We start from the raw sequence: 23,958 nt of genomic DNA, 5'->3' as shown, positions 1-23,958 counted from the left end.
AAGTTACAACCTCCATCCCCCTGCGACAGCATTTGGACCACCCCAGAGCAAACAATTTTAGCAATAGCCATAGCACTTAGACTTATACCGCTTCATAGTGCTTTACAGCTCTCTCTAAGCGGTTTACATAGTCAGTGTATGTCCCTCAACGATCTGGGTCCTCATTTTACTGACCTCGGAAGGATGGAAGGCTGAGTCAACCTTGCGCCAGTCAGGATCGAACTCCTGGCAGTGAGCAGAATCAGCCTGCAATACTGCATTCTAACCACTGCGCTGCCACTGTTCTTTTTAGTTAATGAATTTTATACTTCATGACCCCCACATTTGCTTAATGACTGCCACAAGCAAGTCACAAAATGGGGCACAGTCCCATGTTGTCCACTTTATGATTGTCACAACTTGGTTGTTTTCCTGAAGGTGTTTCAATTACCCAATCATCAGTGCTATCAGGGTTTTTGGAAAGGAGGAGGAGGAGGAGGAGGAGGAGGAGGAGGAGGAGGAGGAGGAGGAGGATAGGGTCCTGGGTGCTCTCTGAGCTTGGTTGTTTTCTTGAAGGTGTTTCATTACCCAACTAGGTAACCTCATCAGTGCTAGCAGGGAGTATGGTTTTTGGAAAGAAGGAGGAGGAGGAGGAGGAGGAATAGGAAGAAGGAGAGGATGAGGAGGACTACAGAATCCTGGGTGCTCTCTGAGCTTGGTTGTTTTCTTGCAGACATTTCATTACTCAAACTACTGGTAGTTTGAGTACTGATGATGTTACCTAGTTTGGGTCATGAAACGTCTGCAAGTAAACGGCCAAGTTCAGAGACCCCCCAAGGACTCCTCAATTACAGCCAATGGATTTCAACGGAGGGCAGAGAAAAAGCTAAACCCAAAAAAAACCAAGTGTGAAACGTTTATTCTTAATTTAACATGGAATTCATTGGAGACGAGCCACGTTGATTCCATTTATTGAGGCACACACCAAACCATCTGCCCGGCCCTCCCGGTTCAATGGTCAAGGCTGCTCTTCAGCAAGGACAGGTGTTCCTATTGCCAGAGGCTGGTGCCAACTCTATTTTGTGTCCCTTCCCTTGCCTCTCCATGTCCCGATAGAGCAGAGACTTATGAGCCTTCAGCCGGCAGGCCAGGCACATAAAAATAGACTCCACGTTCTGACTCTCTTTGGGGTCCTTGGCGGAGGTTTCAAACAAAAGCATATTGTGGGCATCAGCAAACTTCAGGGCCATGCTGGACGGGACCTGGATTTGATCCCGCAAGTCACACTTGTTTCCCACAAGCACTTTGGGGACGAGAGCTGGGACCGCGTGGCCGTTGCACTCCTCAATCCAGTTTTTCAAGTTGAGGAAGGAGGCCATTTTTGTGACGTCGTAGACGAACACCACAGCGTGGACGTTGCGGTAATAATGCTCCACCATGCTCTTCCGGAACCTCTCTTGGCCTGCTGTGTCCCACACCTGGACCTGTAAAAGAGAGCACAACAACTTGGCAAAACCTACAGATAACAGCGTTCCTGCCTCCATTGCGGGAATCCCTAGCTCCGTATTGCTTTTTTAAATTTCCCCTTACTATGTCCCAAAGGTACTTTTTTTCCACCATCCCCACCCAAGAGGCTCAGTGCTGTTGTAATTTTGAATGGTCACGAAATGAATGGTTTTAACCCCAGGACTATCTACCTAACTTGATGTCCTTCTTGCAAGGGTAACGCAAATGTTTTTCTTCCTTCGTTTTATTCTCCTAACAACCCTGTCTTGGCCGAGAGGGGTTCACCCTGATTTCAGGACCACCACAACAGATTTGCACATGGATATTTGCACACTCTGGAGACAGCGTTGATCCCAGCTTCCTTAACTCAGCACACAGCATGATAGACCCGTTGTCTGGCTCAGCAAATAGAGGCTGCCACTCCCCTCATCTCATTCCTTCCACAGCACAAGCTGGCCTTTGTATTCTGGTCTCAGCAGCTCCTTGGGGCTAGAAAGCTATCTTTTGTCCCCAGAGGGTGCGTAAGATTGCACTGACACATAGAGCAAAACAAGGTGATAAAATAGCTTAGAGAATTTCAGATGAGGGGGCAGAAAGTCACTTTGGACCATCAAACAAAGGAACAGTAAACATCCTGGAAGGACACAGGGATTCATCAGACAGAAAATATTCAGCCTTTTGCATTTTTCTTCTTCTTTACTTCTTCTATTTTTCTCAGCTTGCATTATTCATTTCTCTTTGCATTTTTGAACTGTAATAAAATTATTATCTTTTTTTTTTAAAGGCACCCTCATGCCTGCTCCTTAAAGTCTATTCCCATCTCCTGAACATCCTTTTATCCTTTCTTTACTTAAAAGACATTTTAAAGTAATGTTGCCCCACAGCTACAACTGGATGATGGATGCAGACCATTAAATAATTCTCTGTCCAAAATTCCTCCTTTTGCAAAAGAAATGGGGGGAGGGGGGAATCAAAGGTTTTTTTTTTCTCTCTGGCTGGGATGGTTCCTGGCTACTTAAAAGATTAAAAGCAGCATTTCTCCATAGAACCTCCCCCTCCTGCAGGAATAATCTCAGGTCATCTTACTCTCACCCACACCTGGGCAAGGCAGAGAGAAAAAGGAACAAAATAGAAATAGAATGGGTTTCCACATATGCTAGAGTAGGCTAAGATCACATTTTGCAAATTCTGTATATCATGGATAGACCCGAACTCCGGCCTCAATATGATCTCTAAACCATGCCTTCTGACCAAACCAGAATATGGTGGATTTCAGTGGTGGGATTCAATTTTTTTTTACCAGCGGTTCTGTGGGTGTGGCTTGGTGGATGTGGTGTGGCTTGGTGGGCGTGGCTTGGTGGGCGTGACGGCGGAAGGATACTGCAAAATCCCAATTCCTTCCCCACCCCACTAACCTGCTTTCCAGCTCCATTCTCCTGTGCAGGGCAACCAAAGAAGACCCAGCCGATCAACTGGGACTCAGTGTGAGGCAGAGAATAGATGGGGGCGGGGCCAGTAAGAAGTGGTATTTACCGGTTCTCCAAATTACTCAAAATGTCCGCTACTGGTTCTCCAGAACTGGTCAGAACCTGCTGAATACCACCTCTGGTGGATTTGCTTATGTGCTTCCATAACCCAAGTTTAAAATATATGAATACAGGTTTTGAGTAACATTTGGGTCTTATAGTACAAATAGGAACTAAAAGTGGGCAGTCTGCTAGCAAAAAGTTATGGAAGTTTTGTTTTTCTGTATAACAACAGAAGTGAAATTGTTAGATGTTTAGAAGTGGAAAGGTTTGACACCACCCACAATGGAGGAATGGGGAAGATGAAGGAGCTTGCAGAGGTGGCTATCTTTGATTAGAGAACAGAAAATATCCACATTTATTACTGACTGGAAACCCTGTGTGAACTTTTTTGCATGAAACAGGGGGGGGAATGCATTTAAAAGTTGTGGTTACAATGATTGGGGGAAAATGGGATAATAGAAAGAGTTAGCTTTTTTGTAATCATATAGTAAGAGATAGTTTTGTATTTGCTGCAAAGGAAATCGGATGTTTTTATTTCTTTTTATATTTTCTTTCTGCAGTTTTTTAAAAATTCTCTCTCTCTTTTTTCTTTTGTTCTCCTTATTTGTATCAGTTTCTGTTCATTTAATGTTCTCTTTTTTAAAAAAAATAACATTTAAAAAAAAACCAGGAACTAAAGATTATTGCTACTTTTAAAGAATCGAAGAATACAGAGCCTGTGTTTTTCTTCCAGAATTCAGGGCAATTCAAAAACCTGAATCCTTCTGCAGTTATTCCAATAAAAGTATCTTTCTAACTTTTCCAGACTCCTATTTATACATTCACCTTTATTAACACTAGAACTCTGACTGGCTATCCAGGATATAGCAGATATGATCAAAGGGTTTACAGTTTACAGATGACCTCTCTAATGTGCCAAGTGAAAGAAAAAGAAAAAGCTATTCCTAGGCATCTCATCCTGTTTTCTTCCACATAGAAATAAGAGAAGGATGTTCAGCAGTACCTGCGTTAAAACAGATGGGTTTGTAATCTTGGTGTTCTCACATCTCTCTTCCTTTTTGCCAAGATCCACACCCACATTTTTATCAGATTTTTGCCAATGGGATAAACAAAGCCCTCATCATGAGTGCATCCAAACATTACCAAATCGGTTCATCCATGCATCATCATCTGATCTGGCAAAACAGCAATCTATGAATGAAGCATGACAGCTTAAACATCGATTCCTCTCAACATATATATTTAAAAAGTCCTTTAATGCCTTCAACTTGGCTTCACTGTTTAATTGTTCACAGTGAAGGAGTAAACTATTTTCAAAATAAAATTTCAAAGGAAAGAAACACAGTTCAAATTCAAAGAGCTGATAACGAAGCAAAAAACAAAAACAAACCGCACTGAATAAAGTTCCAGGACAGACCAGGATAGATAATTGCCAACTTCAGGAAGATAACAAGGTGTACAATCCCTTGGAAGAATGCCAACCAAGATAAACCTTCTTTAGGAATGAAACACTAATTTGTCTCCCGCGTCTGTCAGCACGCAGGTCCAAACTCTTATGCAAATCTCACACCTGCAGCCTATGAAGAGGATCATGGCCCTCTCCTCCCAAGTAGACTATGTTTTACCCTGATCCTCTCCTCCCTGCGTGCCCTAGGATGGGGAGGGGATGGGCCTGGGTCCTCCTCTGACTGCTCAGCCGGCATCTGCCCTTCCACACCCTCCTCCACCACCTCTGGAGCCACACTTCCACTCCCTGTCGGCTGTTCCTCCTCTTCCTCAGAGTCAGTCTCCACCAGGGGCATGAAGAGCCTCGCCCCAGACTAACACCACTCACATCTGCCAACTCACATTGGACCAGCATCCCAGTTTATAGTCTATTCCTTCAACATGTCAGTGCAACCTCAAAAAAATTCATATATAGTATAAAAGAAAGAGCCAGTTAGGTGTAGTGGTTAAGGCATCATGCTTGAAGCTGTGAGACTGGGAGTTCTAACATCCACTTTAGGCACAAAGCCAGCTGGGTGATCTTAGGCCAGTCACTTTCTCTTAGCCCTAGGAAAGAAGGAATGGCCAACCACTTTCTGAAAACCCTTGCCAAGAAAATGGCAGGAATCAATCCAGTCAATTGGTCAAGATGGAATGACAAAAATATTATATGTATTAACATTATTTTATATACAAATTTATAATGCACATAATACGTGCACACAAAACACATATACACAGATTTATTGAGTTTTCTCAGTGGAAAATTGTGATTTGGATCCCTTGGCAACTGGGGTGTGGTGAAACAATTCCAAAAATATTATACTGGACAAGCCATTGTTTAAGAGGACCAAACCAGGAAAATCAAATCTGAATATGCTAATTAGTCACACCATTCAGTAGATGACTTCAGGCCAGTGGTTTTCACACTCCCCCTTCCCACTTGACAGGGTTATGGGGAGGAAATGGGGGAGGGGGAGGAGAAGGCATCAATTATTTAAATGAAAAACAGACTAGAGCCAGGCATTGCATTAACCACACATTGCATTAGAAGGATTCGTTCAATGGCTCATTTTCTGAACAATGGGCTGTTTTATGCAAGATCCTGGTTCTGAAAACTGGTGTGAATAATGCTTTTTTAAAAAGTTGCTCGTCTAAATTCAACTCCAAGCTCAACAGGTAAACTTTGGGCTCGTCACTTTCCCAGGTTGACCTACCTCACAAGGTTGTGGGGGGTGTGGGGGAACAAGAGGATTCCTGGAACAAGGCATATACATCTAAGCTAGGTACAAACACATACACCGATAACTCAGAAACTTTGTTTACAGGGAAAGTGGCCAGGTTCACACAGCAGGTAACTCAAATCCCAGCCAGGACACGAACCAAACCATCTCCTTGACTGACCCTTCCAGCCGTTTAGAGAATGAGATCACGCGCTCTCCCGGTCTGTTTCAAATTCCCTTATTTCAAATTCAAATAAGTTACTGTTAGAATAGAATGGAGCTGGAAGGGACCTTGGAGGTCTTCTAGTCCAGCTCAAGCAAGAAACCCTACACGATTTGAGTCAAGTGGCTATCCAGTCTTTTCTTAAAAGCCTCCAGTGATGGAGCGCCCACAATTTCTGGTGGCAAGCTGTTCCACTGGTTCATTGTCCCCCACTATTAGAAAACTTCTTCTTCCTTCCAGGTTGCTTCTCTCTTTGATCAGTTTCCAATCATTGTTTCCTATCCTGGTGCTTTGGAGAATAATTTGACCCCTTTCTTCTTTGTGGCAGCCTTTCTAACACTGCTATCATGTCACTGCTATCTGGCTGCATTCACACGACCCTCTGTAACCCAAACCCCACGGGCCTTTCTGGCTATATAGACACACATCCCCGGTTTATGGACAATCCAGAGATAATGTCACAGGAAGGCTTCAGTAGGATGGGTGGAAGGAAGAAGCCCTGGCTTAGAGATGCTTACAGATTTAACAGAGTTGGAAGGGATCTTGTAGGTCATCTAGTCCACCACCCCCTTCCCCCCTCCCTCTCCCCCCAAGCAGCAGACTCTACCTACACCATTTGTGACAGATGGCAGTCTCTTTCTTCTTGTGGTGGTGTTGCTTATCAGAAATGGGGGCCTCCTGCTTGGGCAGGGGAGGGTTGGACTAGATGACCTACAAGGTCCCTTCTGTTAAATCTGTAAGTGTAAACGGCACTCCAATCTCTTCTTGTGGTGGGGTTGCTTATCAGAAATGGGGGCCTCCTGCCTGGGCAGAGGGGGGTTGGACTAGATGACCTACAAGGTCCCTTCCATTAAATCTATAAGTGTAAATGGCAGTCCAATCTCTTCTTGTGGTGGTGGTGTTTATCAGACATGGGGGCCTCCTGCTTGGGTGGGGTGGGTGGGTTTGGACTAGATGACCTCCAAGGCCCCTTCCAAGCCTGTTAAATCCGTAAGCATCCAGGGCAATCCAATCTCTTCTTGTGGAGGGGTTGCTTAAAGAAGGGGAGGGGGCTGCCCCTGGTCAGGGAAGGGCCTTCCTCCCAGCCTTCAAGCCCTCCCGGTGGCTTCGGTCCAAAGGCAGGGATGTCAAAGGGAGGAAGGAGGAGGAGGAGGAGGAGGAGGAGGAGGAGGAGGAAAGGGTCTCCAAGGAAACCGGGGCCCCGAGCATCTCTCCGCCGGGGAAGATGCTCCCGTCGTCCCCTCACCCGCCCCTCTTTGGCCGCCCCTCCGTCCCCGCCTTACCTTGATGTGCTCGCCGGCGATCTCCACCGCCTTCTCCCTGAAATCCACGCCGATGGTGGCCTCGGTGTTGGCGGGGAAGGTGCCGCCGCAGAAGCGGACGGTCAGGCAGGTCTTGCCCACGTTGGAGTCGCCGATGACGATGATCTTGAAGATGCGCGCCTGGACCGACTGCTCCAGGGAGGCTTCCAGCTCCATCCCGGCGGCGGCGGCGGGGGGGGGACAAGAGGAGGAGGATGCAACAGCAGCTGCAGCAGCAACAGCAGCTGCAGCAGCAGCAGCAGCAGCCGCGCGGGGTGGCCAACGGGACCAGCGGGGCTCAGCAGCAGCTCCGCTGCACCGGCAACGCCAACCTGACCAGGGACGACGGCCGGCCGAGCCGCAGCCGCCCGAGCAAGCTCGCTTCGCCGGCCGGGAGCCGCCCCTGGGGCCGCTCGGCCATTGGCTGCCGGGCTTCCAGGCGGTTTCCCAGCGCCCAGCCCGGCTTAAGGCGGAGCCTACGGTGGGGGCCCGCAGCTGGGACCGGCAGGCAGGCTCGGCCCGGGGGTGGGGGCGGGCGGCTGCCTCTTGGCCGGCTCTGCCTTCCCTTCCCACCCCAGCCTCTCCGCCGGGTCTCGAACTCAGCAACCGGGCTGACTGCTTCGCTAAGCCTTAGTGTAAAGGAAGAGCCAGGCGGGGCGTTGCGCAAGCCGGGCTTTTCATTCTCTCCGGCGCTCTTGAGATGGGCGGTGGGCAGGGCTTGGGCTATTGGACCCACAAGAGCGCTTCATGCTTACAGATTTTAACAAGAGTTGGAAGGGACTTTGGAGGTCATCTAATCCAACCCCGCCCAAGCAGGAGGCCCCCCATTTCTGATAAGCAACACCAAGGCAAGGAGAGATTGGACTGCTGTATATCAGAAAATGGGGGCCTCCTGCTTGGCCGGGGGTGGGGTTGGGGGTTGACTAGATGGCCTCCAAGGTCCCTTCCAAGTCTTAAATCTGCAAGCGTAAACGGCAGTCCAATCTCTTCCTGCGGTGGTGTTGCTTATCAGAAATGGGGGCCTCCTGCTTGGGCCGGGGTGGGGGTTGAACTAGATGACCTCCAAGGCCCTTTCCAAGTCTTAAATTTGTCAGCGTAAACAGCAGTCCAATATCTTCTTGCGGTGGTCTTGCTTAAAGAAGGGGAGGGGTCTGCAGCTGGTTAGGGAAGGGCCATCCACCACTACGGGCCATCGTGTCCTTAAAATAAGATAAGCCTTCATTGTCATTTTTTCCCCCTGTGAGCACACATTAACAAAAAAATTCAAAAGAAACAGCAGGCAATCCTCAGATTACGACCGCGATTCAAACCCCACCTTTCTGATGACCAGCCAGATGTCGGTTAAGAGCTGGGCAGCCACTGTACCGCCTTGCTTGCCCCGGTTTGTGAAGGGGATCATGGCAGTGGTGGGTTAAGCCGGTTAACTCAGTTGTGGAGCGAATCTGGCTTGCGACCACGTTGGCTTGGCTTGTTGTAGGGTTTCAAAAGAGGATCGCGTGACCTTGAGACTCAGCAACGGTCATAAATAGGAACCCGTTGCCTAGCCTTTGAATTTTGATCCCAGGATCGTGGGGATCAGGCAAAGGTCGTAACTTTGAAAAATTGTCAGAAGTCACATTTTTCAGTGCCGTTGTAACTTTGAACTGTCACTGAACAAACTGAGAACTACCTGTATAGATCTACCCATATACATAACACACATACATGCTATGTACCTATACACACACACTCTACCTACCATCTACCTACCTACTGTATCTACTACCTACTGTATCTACTAACCTACCTACCATATCTACCTACCTACTGTATAACTACCTACCTACCTAATCCCTCCCTCCTTCCCTCCCTAAGCAAGGTAGATGCTCTGTGAGTCAGGCCAAATTTGACCCTTTCTGCCACCGTTTTTAAGCAAACAACTGCAGTTGCTAAGCGAATCATGCAGTTAAGCAAATCAAGATTCTCACATTGACTGTTTTGTTGGAAGCAGGCTGGGAAGGTCACAAATGATGATTACGTGACCCCAGGGATGGTGCAACTGTTATCAATACATGCCAGTTGCCAAGCGCCAGACTTTTAATCATGAGGATGCTGTAATAGTCCTAAGTGTGAGGGCCTGTCATGAGTCACTTTCTTCGGTGCTGCTGTAACTTCAATTATCTAAAATGAATGGCTGTAAGTCAAGGATGACCTGTGTTGGCATAAGGGCATCAAGAGGGGAGGCTCTTAAAATCTAGGAGAGGAGAGGATGCTAGTTAGGGGTTCCCATCATCCTGCATTGAACAGGTATGAGCAGAAGTTCAACATTTGGGGGGGGCAGACTCCCCCTCCTCAGCTTTATTCGGGGAATAGGGAAAAGAGAGGTACAAAATTTTACTTAAGAGACGGCTCAGTGTCTAATAATAAAATGGAGGCATGCTTGCTTTCCTAATCGTAATTTTCAATTTTTAGGCACAGCTTTAAGAGATCTTGGCTCTGAACTGTGAGAATTGCACCATGAAAATAACACTTAGGTGATATCCCGTTAGAAGTGAACTAACACTTGATCTCTCATGTAACCCTAGGAGGAAAGAAAAATCACACTAACACGTTAAAAAATGTATTAGTTACACCTTAGAGTAGAATAACAGAGTTGGAAGGGACCTTGGAGATCTTCTAGTCCAACCCCCTGCTTAGGCAGGAAACCCTATAGCATTTCAGACAAAGCTAATATGGTGACTGGCTGCTAAATTCATATATTTTCGCCTTCTGACACACTGAAAAATTAACTTAATGTTTTGGAAAGATTCTGGAGAAATCATCGCCAAGGATTAAGAGAGGAAACGTATCATTTTGGGGCCTTACTGTCTCAGTTTGGTTAATTCTCAATTCTTTGAGCTTCCTTTAGGCTTTTGGAGCTGTTTTGCTCCATTGAAACTGCATTAACCTCGGTTTTATTTTTTGAGTACAAGGGGGTTCACTTGTAAGATTTCAACCTGCAGTTTTAAAGGCCTATGTACCAACGGTTCCCGTTTTTAAGAACTTGGAATAAATGTGGTTAGGCTTGCACTGTTCGATGCTTATTTGCATGCCAATGTTTAATTACACCAGCGCCAACATACTGCCTTCTGGAGAAAAAGCTGCTTCATCTCTTACAGCTTCCAGAATTAGCTGCTATAAAGACTTTTATAGCACCCATAAATTGAATGCACACATGTAAAAATGGCATTCCATCACTCAATAAGAAGGCAGTAGAAATCACTCTTTCTGGTTTCAGGTTTTTGTAGCCTCTTTAAATCTTCTTACAGGAGTTTCAACAGCATAACAGGAATATATCACCTCAAACTGCATCTGATTGTTGGTCTCCTTTGGCTCTTCCAAAGTGGTACATAAATCAAGCAATTAATATGGGGTTTTTAAAACTCCAGAACAGAGGAGGCAAGAGGGTGAAGTAATAACGCATGCGTAGAAAGAATAAATATCTGTGGAAACAACAAAGGATTGTGCAGTTTGTTGCAATGTGGGAAGGTTTTGGCAATGAGTGGTGAAATACAAACTCTGATATTTTCAATCTTTAACACTGTGCTTAACATAAAGTTGTTTTCCTTCAACACGGTTATTTCGATTGAGTAGAACGTTCATTCTTTACTTAATCTTCTTAATTCCATACATCTTGAGAAGACACATATTGTCGAAATTCAAGTGAATTACACTAGAATATAAAAAAAAGGTAACCCCACAAGGCGTGGAAAGCTAAAAATAACAACTCAGACATCTGAGTTAGTTGCATATTATATGAATCCTTTCCCCCCTTATTTTAGTTCACCCTGACTGCACATTTTCAGAAGTTTTAGTTCCCTGTTCTTCTCTTTTTTTAAAAAAAACCAACTTAAGAATTTGCACCGGGAGACAAGTTCCTTGTGTATCCAATGAAGTATTCTAAAAGTAGAGGTAAAGGTTTCCCTTGCACATACGTGCTAGATGTTTCCGGCTCTAGGGGGCAGTGCTCATGTCCGTTACAAAGCCGAAGAGCCAGTGCTGTCCGAAGACGTCTCTGTGGTCATGTGGCCAGCAGGACTAAACCCCAGAAGGAGCACGGAACGCTGGAGCACGGACACCAAAGTGGTCCCTATTTTTCTACTTGCATTTTTTACATGCTTTCGAACCACTAGCTTGGCAGAAGCTGGGACAAGTAACGGGAGTTCACTCCGTTATGCGGCGTTAGGGCTTCGAACCGCCAAATTGCCGACCTTTCTGGTCGACAAGCTCAGCATCTTAGCCCCTGAACCGCCAAAGAATAGAACCAAGATGGAGAACCTATGGCATGCATAGGTAGCACGGAGAGCCATTTGTGCGGGTACGCGAGCCCCAGCCAAACCTACTTGCACTGCGCATGCACGCATCTTCCAGCTGATTTTTGGCCTGTTTGAGGCCATTTTTGCTCTCCCGGGGGCTTGAAGGAAGCCTCTGGAGGCCAAAAAAAACGGGCCTTCCGGAAATACCAGAAGTGCCAAAACGGGCCCATTTTCAGCCTCCCGAGGCTTCTCTCGAGCCCCTGGGAGGACGAAAACGGTCTCAAATGGGCCGAAAATCAGCTGGGAGCTGCGCGCATGCGCAGTACAGGTAAAGGGGTGGGGGTGTTGTGCATGCATGTGCAGGGGGTGGTGGGGCGCATTGCATTGTGGGTGCGAGCACACGCGCCTTATCGGCACACCAGAACAAAAAGGTTCGCCATCGCTGGAATAGAAATATTCTATTCTATTCTGTTCTGTTCTGTTCTTCTATTATTCTATTCTATTCTATTCTATTCTATTCTATTCTTCTATTCTATTCTATTATTCTATTCTATTTTATTCTATTTGCCAGCTTCAGACTTTTCTCAAGCCTGGGAAAGAGGAGGCCAGGATCCGGCCCCAGCTTCCTGCCTTCAAAGGGGCATCTTCTGCCATGATAGCGGGGGAGGAAGTCCAAATCTTTTAGAGATCTTTCCGTAGGAGAAACGCCCAACCGTGAGAGAAGTTTGTCAGCCATGGCCGGGACCACCGGTTGCAGCAGGAGCCCGTATACCCGAAGGCATTCCAGAGCCACGTGGAGAATGGTTTCTTGCCACTCTCTCTCTGCGGGATCCTCCCGGCGTAGCTTCCACGGCCTGTGCCTCTGGACGAAGCCGTTGGTCTGCCTCACGCACTCCGTGATGGATTCCAGAGCCTTGTAGATCTGGAAGCGATCGAAAAAGGCGCTCACTGTCACAGGCAGGCTCTCGACCGACGACACCAGCTTGTAGTCCTCTGTTAGGGCCTTGCCAGATCTGTTTGGAATCTCCACATCCCTAGGGAAGCAGGTCTCGGAGAAGAGGGGGTAAGCCCCCCTGGGATTCAGGGCAGAGGCCGTGCACCTGTTCAGGAGGCCCCCTAAGGCGTCGGCCAGCTCCGAATTGAGCAGCTTAACCACCTTCTCGTCGTAGTAATCACAATCCCGCTCCGGAACCCCCTGTCTCAGCAGGAAGTACCGAAAGCCATCGACCGTGTAGTGCCGGAAGCACTCCTTTGGATCAACCACATTGCCCAGGCTCTTGGACATCTTCTGGCCTTCTGCCGTCCAATGAGAGTGGACCCAAATCCGCTGGGGGGGCTCCAGGCCTGCAGCCATCAGCAAAGCAGGCCAATAGATGGCGTGGAACTTGAGAATGTCCTTGCCCACGATGTGGCAAACGGCGGGCCACCAGGCCCCGTGCTTCTCAGGGTAACCTACCACCGTCAGGTAGTTCACCAGGGCATCCACCCAGACATAGATGGTTTGGGTCGAGTCCCCAGGGACAGGGATGCCCCAATGCAGCCGGGTTCGGTCACGGGATACAGAGAGATCCGGGAGATCCCCTTCCAGACCCTGGAGGACCTGTTGATAGTAGGGCTCGGGGGTGATGGCGCCCTTATTCTCGCACAGCCATCGTTGCAATGGCTCCTGGAACTTGGACAGCTGGAACATGTAGTTTTTCTCCCTGGTCCAGTGCACCTAAGATGCAGGAGGGAAGTTATCACAAGGTTTTCCTGGTTTCATCAGCCTCTCCCATACAGTATATATTTATATCAGAGGTCTCCAAACTTGGCCACTTTAAGAGTTGTGGACTTCGGCAACTCCCAGAAATCTGGGACAAGTCTTAAAGGGGCCAAGTTTGGGGACTCCTGATTTATATTAATGTCTATTTTTCCTTCTTTAGAGGTGAAGGCCGCACGCATGCACCAGAAAGCTTGCCTCTCACCAAGGATCTTGTCTTCCTAGCTTCAAAAAGCTAGCAGCTCCAGCGCCTTCAGTCTGCCTTTTCACAGCTTTCTTGGGCCACATCTTTTCTTCACACTATCCCACTTTTCTATTCTGCTAATCTTTGTTTATCCCTCTGATGTAACTCCGAAGGTGTCGGCTTAGACACCAGGGGACAGTGAGTTCTAGGTCTCCCTCAGGCACGAAAGCCAACTGGGCGATTTTGAGCCCGTTTTTCTCTCAGTCCAACCTCCCTCAGATTGTTGTGGGGAAATAATCATCTAATAATAATATAATAATATAATAATAATAATAAAGAGACTGTAGATTATTTAGATGTGGGTTCTCCAATATAGACATGGGACATATTACCGTGTTTCTCATATAATAAGGCCGGGTCTTATTTTTTTGTGAGCCCCGAAAAAATGGCTAGGCCGCTTTTTTGGGGGTGACTTAATTCCCCCTTTGCATCTTCGGGCAGGCGGCGACAGCTTGGATGTTGACCTCGGCATTGGTGGGGCACTTCGTATCGGGGTCAATGCAGGCAGCACCATATCCGGGTGTGCAACCAAAGTACTTCCTAATGGCAAGCCCCCCACCATTCCCCCATTTTGCATATTTTAATATAGGCCTTAATTTGAGAGGAGGGGCTTAATTTCATTTCATGCCTATAAAACATGCTGGGACTTCCTATTGGGGAGGCCGTATTGTTGGAGAAACAGGGTATTATTATGGACAGTTTGGTGCAGTGGTTGAAGGGCTGGCCTAGAACCCAGGAGAAAGTGAGTTCTAGTCCTGCCTTAGGCACGAAGCCAGTTTGGTGACTTTGGGCCAGTCTCTCTCTGAGCCCCACCCACCTTTGTGAGATAAATAGAAAGAGGAAGGTGCATTAGGCATGAATTACCTAAAAAGTAATACAGGCGGGAGAAACATATAATAAATAGATAAAATATTATGCTATGTGGTACTTGTGCATTATTGGCTGGCTATGTGGAGAAAGCACCACACGGAGTAACTGGATTCACACAACTCTATGACAAAACCATGTGCATGAAGGCAAAGCAAGCTGAGTAAAGGCACTAAGAGAACTTGCCAGGGTACATTGTACCATACCTGGTGCCCACTCTCTATGGAAACCATCTGCTTGCTCCCTTGGGCATCAACAGACTCTGTCACCTGAGAGGCTGCCAAAAAGCTCTCTTCCGCTGTGCAATACCACCCTTCGTAGTCAGCTTGATAGAGCCAGCCACCATCCTGCAAGGCAGCCCAGAAGCACTCCACAGCCTGCCGGTGCCGTAGTTCTGTAGTGCGGATAAAATGGGTGTAGGAGATGTCCGCCTGTGCAAAGAGCTCCCGGAATTCGGCCGATACACGGTCACAGAACTCTTCCGGAGAAATGCCGGCAGCTGCCGCTGCTGTCTGAATTTTCAAGCCATGTTCATCCGTTCCTGGCAAAGGAAACAGGACAGGTTAAGAAGCCAAGAGGCAGCCTTCCCCATCCTGGGCTGGGAGGGCTACTACTTCAAGAGTCATACCAACGAGATGAGCAGCTATATAAATTTGAATAATACATAAATGCTTTCATTCCCAGCAAGCAAGGCCAAACCTTCAAACAGCGCTCTCAGAATCTTTATAGAGGTTGCGGAAGCTTATACAATGAACAAAAAGTTTGAGACTTTCTCACACATAAATGCATGGTTTATTGAAGAAATGCTACTAACTTTATTCACATCTAATGCCATCAGCCAGGATGGAAAAACTCATCAGAAAAGTGAGGTTACTAAAAGGGATGTTTGCCAATTTTCTGAGGGGAAACAAGACACTCTGGAAAAGCAAGGTTGTTTTGTATTCTATTTAAAAAGTCATTCCCACCAGCAAAAATTCACTCCTAAAGAGATGAGTGTGAGGTAGCAAGTTCCCCCACTAAATCCCCCCCAGATTAGTAAAAAATCAGAGATGTAATGTTAGGGCAAGGGTCTTCAAACTTGGCCAGTTTAAGACGTGCGGACTTCAATTCCCAGAATTCCTGAGCTAACATGACCGGAAGAGGAATTCTGGGAGTTGAAGTCCACACGTCTTAAACTGGCTAAGTTTGAAGACCCCTGTGTTAGGGTGTCATATATGAGTTTCCATCAACCTAGCCTTCAACTACAACAAGATTATTGCAAAGGACTGGAGCATGATAATATGCGGCCCACTTTTCTTTGCACCAATATTCATCACGCCAACACTCCAACACTGTGCATAATGTATTGTACTGCAATAATGCTAATGCAGTAGTTTTTCAACCTAGGCAATTAAGCTGAGTAGACTTCAACTCCCAGAAGTCCCCAGGCCATACATCTTAAAAGTTGGCCAGCTTGAAAAACTCCACCCAGTCCTACCTAGACCAAACGTTGCTGGAAATGCAAATAGAAAAGAAAGACGAAGGACTTGCTTCTCCGTTTATAGCGCTTTTTATGCATCCTTGCTAGAAGGAAACCTATTTTTGAACTCGTGAAACACGCGGATTCCCTAAAGCTTCCTCCAGGTTTATCTTAGTTTCATCCAGGAGTTTCTAGCCGACTCCCTTGCTTTGCAAAACAGACTACTACTCCATTCATAGTATATCTTTTGCATCCTGGTTAGAAATAAACCTATTTTTTGGAAGCCCCCGCGCCTCCACACGTGAAAGCAAACACGCGGGGTTCCCTAAAGCTTCCTCCACGTTGATCTAAGTTTCACCCAGGAGTTCCTAGCTGACTCCCTCGCTTGCAAAGCAGACTGGCGGCTTCAAAAAACCCTTGCACAAGCCTCCGCAAACCTGTAGCCAGCCGCCCTCCCTCGCAGCCCAGCAACTCCCGATGCCGGTGCAGAGCATCAGCCAGGACGGCCGAGTAGAGATGCCCGATGTGGGGCGGCCCGTTCACATAGAAGATGGGCGTGGAGAGCAGCAGCAACCGCCGCCGGGACCCGCAAGAACTCCGCCGGAGACCGCCGCCCGGCTGCTCCGCCAAGCGCCGAAGGAACCCCGGGCGGAGAAAGCAGCGCGCGGCGCGAGCGTGGCACACCTGCATCGCCGGCATTTGCCCGGGACGGCCACGCCCCTCCTTCCCTCCTCCGGCCACGCCCCCCGTCCCCCGCTCGAGGAGCAAAGGATAGAGTGCCGGACACCTAGAGCGGCGCGCCCGCGCGCCCCCGCAAGGACAAAGCGGGCGAGCGCTGCCGCGCCTGCGCACGAGAGGGCCGTTCTTGGGAGCGGACGGAAGGACAGCCGCTGAGGAGGGAAGGAAGGAGCCGCTGAGGAGCTCGTGAAGGGCCGCCGCTTGCCGCCGACCCCGCCGCCGTCATGTCCCGCTTGGGAGCCACCCTGCTGCGGGCGGCGGGCCCAAGGGCGCGTTTCCTGGAGGGCCCAGGTGAGCGGGGCATCGCCGTGAGGGGCGACAACCTGAAAAGGTGTCTGGGGGCGGGGCTTATCGAGGGGGCGGGGCTTGTGCGGAAGCAGTGGAAACCCTCTCCCCCCGCATAGTCCTTTCGTCCCTAACAGTGGGGGGAGGGGTGGGATCGTCTGGACCGTGGGGGGGGGATTTCTCTTGCTTGGGGGCTTCTTTAGTGGTCCTCATTTGCTCATCCCAGCCCGCTCCCCAAAGCCCCCGCCGGGACTCCCCCACTCCCACCTCCCGAGCGAAATCCAGTGGCCGCGAGTTCCGCAGGATCCGCTAAACGCCCTGGCTGCCCGTCCGCTCGACGCCAAGGTCACGTGACAGGTGCAGGGCGGAAGTGGGTGCCCTTAAATTTACACAGAGACATATATTAATGTAATATAATTAATATGATATAATATATAATGTTATGTTATGTTATATATTGTAATGTAATATATATTATATATAATATATTATAATATATATTATGTAATATATAATATATAATATATAATTATATATAATAATATAGTGTGTGTTATGTTATACTTTGTTTATGTTTATTATATTTATTATATTATATATTAATTAAGGTGAGTACTCCTTCTGAGGAACATTACAACAGCCCCCTTCCAATGCTTGATTAAAGAGCTATGTTTTCACTCAATTTCTGAGGATTGCGAAGAAGGGACACGAGAATGCTATCCCAGAGGAGGGGAGATGGCACCTGAAAAAAAAAAGCAGCATGTTTCTAGGACCCCATGGGTGACACTCTCTAATCAAGGGGATGAATGAAGAGCCAGGCCTATTAGATATAACTGGTGGGCAGATATTTATTGACCAAATGTATTTGCCTCCCATTTTGTGGTTCCGGCGACTCTGAGCGGCTTACATCAGGATAAAAAGTCGTACTGTACAACAATGATTGTAAATATAAAAATGAATTAAAATGACAAGCAAGCTAAAATACTTGGAGGGGGAGCTGTAGGGTGCTTCCTCTATTAGTGTATCAATTCCCCTCCAGCCAGCAGCTTTTCCTTCAGGGTCCCATGTAAGCTTGCAGAATCAAGGGAGATACTGCCACAAATGTTCTCATTTTCTGACCTGGTGCCTACCCAACCATTGTATGATGTCAACCAGTCATCTTCGGCCTACCAACTGGTTGTAATGGGAGCAGAGCCTGCTTGTGGGACACTTGGCCTTGTTTTCATCCATGCCTTATGAAAGTGCATCACTGACAATCTTCCTTCTTAATAAATTGTGTTTCCAGGCCTCTTTCAGCAATGGAAGGCTCCCTCAAAAGCACCACCCTGCAGACAAATGGCCACTTCTAGCTTTGCATGGCGGCACAACAAAACACTCTATACTGTCATAGCAACGAGCCTCTTTGGAATTGGAAATGTGTTCTATGTAAGTAGAGAAGCTTCCTTAGAACAGGAATCCAGGCTCTTCTAATATAGTGGTTACTGTCTCTTTCCCATGGGTCTCCCCCCTGGCCTCCATATGGCTTTCTCTGCAGAATCTTAAGAGGAAGCTTAAACCTAAGGAGTCCGTGGTGGGCTGAGCCTTACCCTTTCTCCTCTCATTGTTTCAATTAATTTCCTAGAAGGTCACTCGGAAGACACAGAGAAATGAAATAACGCCTTCTCGCTATCTGATGTATAAAAGTCAACCTGCAGTCCTAGATGCTGCAGAAACCAGACAGTTTCCATTTTTTAAAGAACCTGGTGTTGTACACTTTGGAAAAGTGGGTTGGATGCGGCCCTGATATCGGTAATGAGAATGCAAGGGCACTACTTCGTTATTCAGGAAGTGTTAGTTGAGGCAGAGACATTCTTAGAGAATGTCACCGATTTGAGTTTGGAAGGGTGATGGCAGGTGGCCTTTTCCTGTCCACCAAGGAAATTATATTCCCTTCATCCAACTCAATCTCAGGTTGAAACAGACTTTCAAAGGATTGCTGTAGGCTTATGGCAAGCTTCTTTATCTCAGCTCAGTTTATTTGGCCGTTGACATTCAACCTTTAGCATGCAAAACTGTTTTTAATTTGGAGATGTATGCACGGATTGGCAAACACCAAGTGAACATTACTTTGCTTTTTAAAGCTGTCCATCACAGTCTCTGCTTATCAGGCATAGGCAAGGGAATGGAGGGCGAATAGTTTTAAAGAAGTGTTCAGACAACCACACTGGAAAGTTTTCTACCTTTCAGAACATAAATTTGCCATCGGTTTGAAACAGCTTAAGAACAGTTTGCATATTTTATTTATAGAAATTACTGTGCTTTCTTCTCCGTCTGATGGTGCCAGCTTATTTGTTAGAGATTAAAATACTTTTATTTCTAAAATAGAGCTTTTTTAGCTATAGCAAAATACAAACTGGGAAAAGTTGGAGTTTCCCCCCTGCCCCCTATAGTATTATGTTAAATATTACTTTTTTTGGTTGCACAGGGATATGAAATTATGAGGAGGGCTCGACAGCGCGATGTGGACCGTGCAGAGAGGTTCTCACGCATGGAGGCCCAATTGAGGGCTCATAACTATTAAGGTAGGAGTGAAGTTGTAACAAATTGGCTTTTTATAACTTGGATTTGTAGGCTTTCTACTCAGAGGAGGAACTCTTAAGTGGCCTTTTGTAGACTAAGCATGAACATTTCCATGGACTGCTGATCTCCAACAATAATAAGTAAAGGACCAATCTTGAAGTGATTCTGGAGTAATTACACCCAGGGATTTAGGGATGAAACATTTAGTGCTTTGGAGCTTTGTCATACTATATTCTCCCTTTATTGAGCTCTGTATGATCAAAGATGTCCAACACTTAGAGGCCAAGTGCCTCATCCGAATCTTTCTTTTTCTTTTTAAATAATTTTTATTAAAGTTTTACAAAAAAAAAACCCACACAAATCGTGTTTACAATTTTTGCAATTTATCGTAGCATTGGTTTTCCCCCTCTTCCCTTATTCATACTTACATATCTACATTATTTGTATTTACCTTATACTTTATTATTCCTGTTGTCTATTCAAACATACAATTTCTCCCAGACTGTATAAAATACTTCTTTTTCTTTCTCTTGTAACTCCATCATAGGCATATTCATATCTGCACAATCGATAATTTTTGTAATCAACATAGTGTCTGTGGGATTATCCTCCGATTTCCAATTTTGAGCATAGGCTAATCTCGCTGCTGTTAGAATATGTATTATAAGATATTCAATTTCTTTTTTATATTCACCTTTAGTTATTTCATTTCCGGTTTGAGTTCTATTTTTTCATTTGTTATTCTAGCCAAATTCTAATTTTGTTCCAAAATTTTTTAACTTTGGGGCACAACCACCACATATGAAAGAAGGTACCAGTTGTTGATTTACACTTCCAACATGTTGACTCATCCAAATCTTTCATCGGCAAAGTATTGTTTTCTTTCTCTGTTTTTACTCCTGTGGAAGTTCATGTAGAATTATTTAATTCCTGCATGGTATGTTACAGATTAATTTACAACCATATTTTTTGAATGTAGTATGTTTATCTTTTTTTTAATCCCACTGCCAAAACATGGGTCCCAGTTTCTACATTAAGTAAGGACCAATCTTCTCCAACCTATCACACTCTAAAAGTATTGAATGGTCGCTCTCAAATCCAGCCAAATCTAAACACTAGTAAGGATGGCACACTATTGGATTCAAAAGAATGTTGATAAACTAAATAAAGCAGTATTTTTGATTCGCACTTGAAAGAATTCCTAAAAATTATACCACTGTGATATCCAAGATAAGCATGCAGTAATTCTTGATTCTTTGTGAAATTCCTTTAGCCCTGTTTAGCCCTGGGCTAAACTCAATTGAATTACCCAGTTCAATTGGCATTAATCTCATAATTTGTTTTGGTGTACAGAGAGGTTCACTTACAAGATTTCAGACTACTAAAGAACTACATGGAAATAGTTCTGTTAAGATGAACAACAACTTTGGTCATGGTTATGATTAGACTGTTCACTATATATTTGTATGCCAATGTTTAATTATATTACCTAAGGGCAGAAAACTGCCTTCTGACTAAATTAAAAGACCTGCATCTCTTGAAACTTCCAAAATTAGCTTCTGTAAAGATTTTGGCTCTTGTATCCTTTTTTTTTTTAACCCACTAGTGAGTTTTGGTAGCTTACTTAATTTGTCCAATTCTTTTTTCCCTATCTCCCTCTGTGCAATGTTTATATATCTGAGATTTTAATAAAAGTTTGAAGAACCTGTGTGTACAAATGTCCCCTGTCAGGCAAACACTTTTTTGGGGGAAATGTTATCATTCCTTGCAAGCAAAAAATAAATAAAAAATCCAAGAGCCAAGAATTTTATAGCATTCATAAAGCTAAAAGGGACATAAGCAAAAATGCCATTTGATCAGCCAATAAGAAATCTGTAGAAATCATGTTCTCTTACTACTAGTTGCAGCTTTGTTGACTTCCTATTCTTTTTCCAGGAGCTTGACAGCACCAGAAAGCTACATCCCCCCTGGTTCTTCAAAGTGGTAAATAATTCAATTAATATGGGGATTGTAACTCCAGAATACAGAAACAGCCATGAAGATCAGTTGAACACTGCAGTCAAAGATTTGGTGGCAGTTTCCTTACTTGAAACACAAAACTTTTCACAGTGACACAGTTGTATTTTGAAGCAGTGTCAAGTAATAAAAACAGGTGGAAAGAATACAGAATCCTGTGCTATGTTACACAGCATACACATACACTGCGTTATGCTAGAAGACTTGGGAGTGATTGGGGATTTTTTCTTTTAACCTCTACATTTTGTCATCTATGAAGACAGACATGGATACATATGAATAGAAAGCACAGAAAAGCCTCTTTATCTGTACAGCAATAGAGAAAAAATGGCTACTTGGCTTTATTCCTGTTGTCAAAACAATAACTTCAGTATCTTCTTTTAGCTCCGTTGTTTCATTCATATGAAATGAATCATCACTAAGATTTTTTTTCCTCCCCAAACACCAAAGAAATAATTTTCCTGGTAATAAATGCTTGATATATTAGCAAAATATTCTCCACCTACCAGTTTCTTTGGGAGAGTAGGGAAAGGCATAAGAGGAACCATGGCAACAAAATCTGGCTGCTGCATGAAATATTTATGAATCTTGCTACCTTTGAGTGATCAGGATTAAAAAATACCAGAGGAGAATAACCTGAATCCTACAGCACTGATCTAAAACAATTGAGCATCCTGTGATAAAATCCTTGTCTTGGCAAATCAGAGGGCCAAACAGAACAATGGAGTAAATTTTCAATACATGCAACGAGTAGCTTATTTTTCTTAGTTAAAATATACCTGCTAGGTGGGGAGAGGAGAGAGCTGTGAGAAGCGGTCTATCCAGTCATAACAAAATCTGCCCAGAGCTACCATACCTGGCTACAGAGCTTTTCTGGGGGAAAAAAGGGTTTACTTAAGGGACTACGCTAGGGTTGGTTTAGCCATTTTTATTGATGCAACATAACAAGATGGGGTCATAGTACATGGTAAACCATAAGCATTCGCACAACACCATAAGCCACATTCAGATCAAAGCTTAACTCGGTTTCTTCCACATTCCGATCCATTTAATCTAGATTGAGCGTTCCTTCTGCCCCCAATCAGCCCTTTCAGGGCCAAATATCAAAAGTAGACTAATCAAGGTGTTCTGAATGGATTTTCAGCAACCAGCCTTGACTTCAACAGGGCTCAAGCTGGATGATCTGAAGTCCTTCTCTGTGCAGCCAAATTCATCACCCACGCTCCCATTGCGTTGCAACTGCATTAACAACTATTTCCCATAACACCATCAAACTATTTAGTAAGACTCTATTACTATTACTATTCTCATCCTTCCTATTCCCTATCTCTTCCAATTTATAACTATAACTGTGTTGCTTGAATCTTTAGAATAGAATTCTTTATTGGCCAAGTGTGGTTGGACACGCAAGGAATTTGTCTTGGTGCAAGTACAATTTATATTGGTTTTTTTTGTTTCCTAGTATGATTTGATTGCTTATTTAGTAACCTATGACTATCATTAAGTGTTGTACCTTATGATTCTTGATGAATGTATTTAATTTTTTCTTTATGTATACTGAGAGCTTATGCACCAAAGACAAATTCCTTGTGTGTCCAATCACACTTGGCCAATAAAGAATTCTTTTCTATTCTATTTTATTCTATATTCTATTCTATTCTCTTTTATTCCTATTCTATTCTATTCTTCATTCCATTCTATTCTATTCTTCATTCCATTCTATTCTATTCTTCATTCCATTCTATTCTTCATTCTATTTCTATTCTATTCCTATTCTATTCTTCATTCCACTATTCTATTCTTTTTTTTATTTTATTCTATTTTATTTTATTCTACTCTACTCTTCATTCTATTCTATTCTATTCTATTCTATTCTATTCTATTCTATTCTATTCTATTCTATTCTATTCCATTCCATTCCATTCCATTCCATTCCATTCTATTCCATATTTTCTATTCCATTCCATTCCATTCCACCAAGTGGACCAAGGAGAAGGAAAGGCTGGCTTCTCCAGCAGATCTTTTGCATTCCTGGTTAGAAAAGATGCTATTTTTGCAAATCCCCTAACCCCCACCCCCACACGCTTACACTGGTGAAAGCAAGCAGAGATTCCCTAAAAGCTTCCTCTACCTCGATCCAAGCTTCACCCAGGAGTTTCTATCCAACCCCTTGCTTGCAAAATGACACGGGGGGCTGCAAAAAAAACACCTTGGACCCTGATGCACAAAGACCAGTACCAGCCCTCCTCCCTTGCAGCCCAGCTGGTGCTGATTGAGTTAGAGATGTGGGGCAGGTCCATTCACGCAGAAGAAGAGGCTGCTCCCAGAGACCCTGTGCGTGGATCTGCACAACCCTCCCTCCGGCTCTCTCCCCAATGCAGTGCGTATCATTTATTTTTTATTCAATAAATATTTTGAATAGGGTGTATTGTCAGGGCATATCATTTGCAGAAAAGCAAAGAAAGAACAAAAAGATGTATTAATATAGAGGCTAATACCAATTGCAATCGT

General features: G+C 45.1%; 2 protein-coding genes and 1 long non-coding RNA gene across 3 annotated transcripts; 1 reads left to right on the top strand and 2 right to left on the bottom strand.

Annotated features, from left to right (window-relative positions):
• Positions 1–881: 881 nt before the first annotated feature.
• RAB33A (RAB33A, member RAS oncogene family) lies at positions 882–7,887 on the bottom strand. Its single transcript, XM_026674735.2, has 2 exons — positions 7,229–7,887; positions 882–1,463 (listed from the first exon to the last, which is right to left on the bottom strand). The coding sequence occupies exons 1-2, from the start codon at positions 7,421–7,423 to the stop codon at positions 1,011–1,013; spliced, it is 648 nt and encodes a 215-aa protein (XP_026530520.1). The 5' UTR covers positions 7,424–7,887; the 3' UTR covers positions 882–1,010.
• Positions 7,888–10,721: 2,834 nt separating this feature from the next.
• Positions 10,722–16,620, bottom strand: MARS2 (methionyl-tRNA synthetase 2, mitochondrial). Its single transcript, XM_026674734.2, has 3 exons — positions 16,287–16,620; positions 14,597–14,931; positions 10,722–13,237 (listed from the first exon to the last, which is right to left on the bottom strand). Exons 1-3 carry the CDS (start codon positions 16,546–16,548, stop codon positions 12,071–12,073), a joined length of 1,764 nt encoding a protein of 587 aa, XP_026530519.2. The 5' UTR covers positions 16,549–16,620; the 3' UTR covers positions 10,722–12,070.
• Positions 16,621–16,697: 77 nt separating this feature from the next.
• Positions 16,698–21,593, top strand: LOC148129757 (uncharacterized). The gene is made up of 4 exons (XR_015750745.1): positions 16,698–16,878; positions 18,158–18,297; positions 19,337–19,433; positions 21,367–21,593. It is a non-coding gene; the product is annotated as an uncharacterized LOC148129757 (long non-coding RNA).
• Positions 21,594–23,958: the final 2,365 nt, after the last annotated feature.

The sequence above is a fragment of the Notechis scutatus genome, chromosome 10 (genome assembly GCF_049901735.1).
Source record: "Notechis scutatus isolate UNSWTSFEM ecotype Mainland chromosome 10, rNotScu1.2, whole genome shotgun sequence".
NCBI classification, from domain to species: domain Eukaryota; kingdom Metazoa; phylum Chordata; class Lepidosauria; order Squamata; family Elapidae; genus Notechis; species Notechis scutatus.
The sequence above is the reverse complement of the archived record's forward strand: the minus strand, read 5'-3'. Positions and strand labels throughout refer to the sequence as shown.

What these genes read in the sequence shown, in the direction of transcription:
- RAB33A (XM_026674735.2), bottom strand. Translation starts at nt 7,423, where the DNA reads ATGGAGCTGGAAGCCTCCCTGGAGCAGTCGGTCCAGGCGCGCATCTTC. An exon ending in TCGCCGGCGAGCACATCAAG is followed by an intron (nt 1,464 to 7,228) that starts GTAAGGCGGGGA and finishes TCTCTTTTACAG; the next exon opens with GTCCAGGTGTGGGACACAGC.
- MARS2 (XM_026674734.2), bottom strand. Translation starts at nt 16,548, where the DNA reads ATGCCGGCGATGCAGGTGTGCCACGCTCGCGCCGCGCGCTGCTTTCTC. An exon ending in GGGAGGGCGGCTGGCTACAG is followed by an intron (nt 14,932 to 16,286) that starts GTTTGCGGAGGC and finishes TTCCTTTGCCAG; the next exon opens with GAACGGATGAACATGGCTTG. An exon ending in CCATAGAGAGTGGGCACCAG is followed by an intron (nt 13,238 to 14,596) that starts GTATGGTACAAT and finishes CCTGCATCTTAG; the next exon opens with GTGCACTGGACCAGGGAGAA.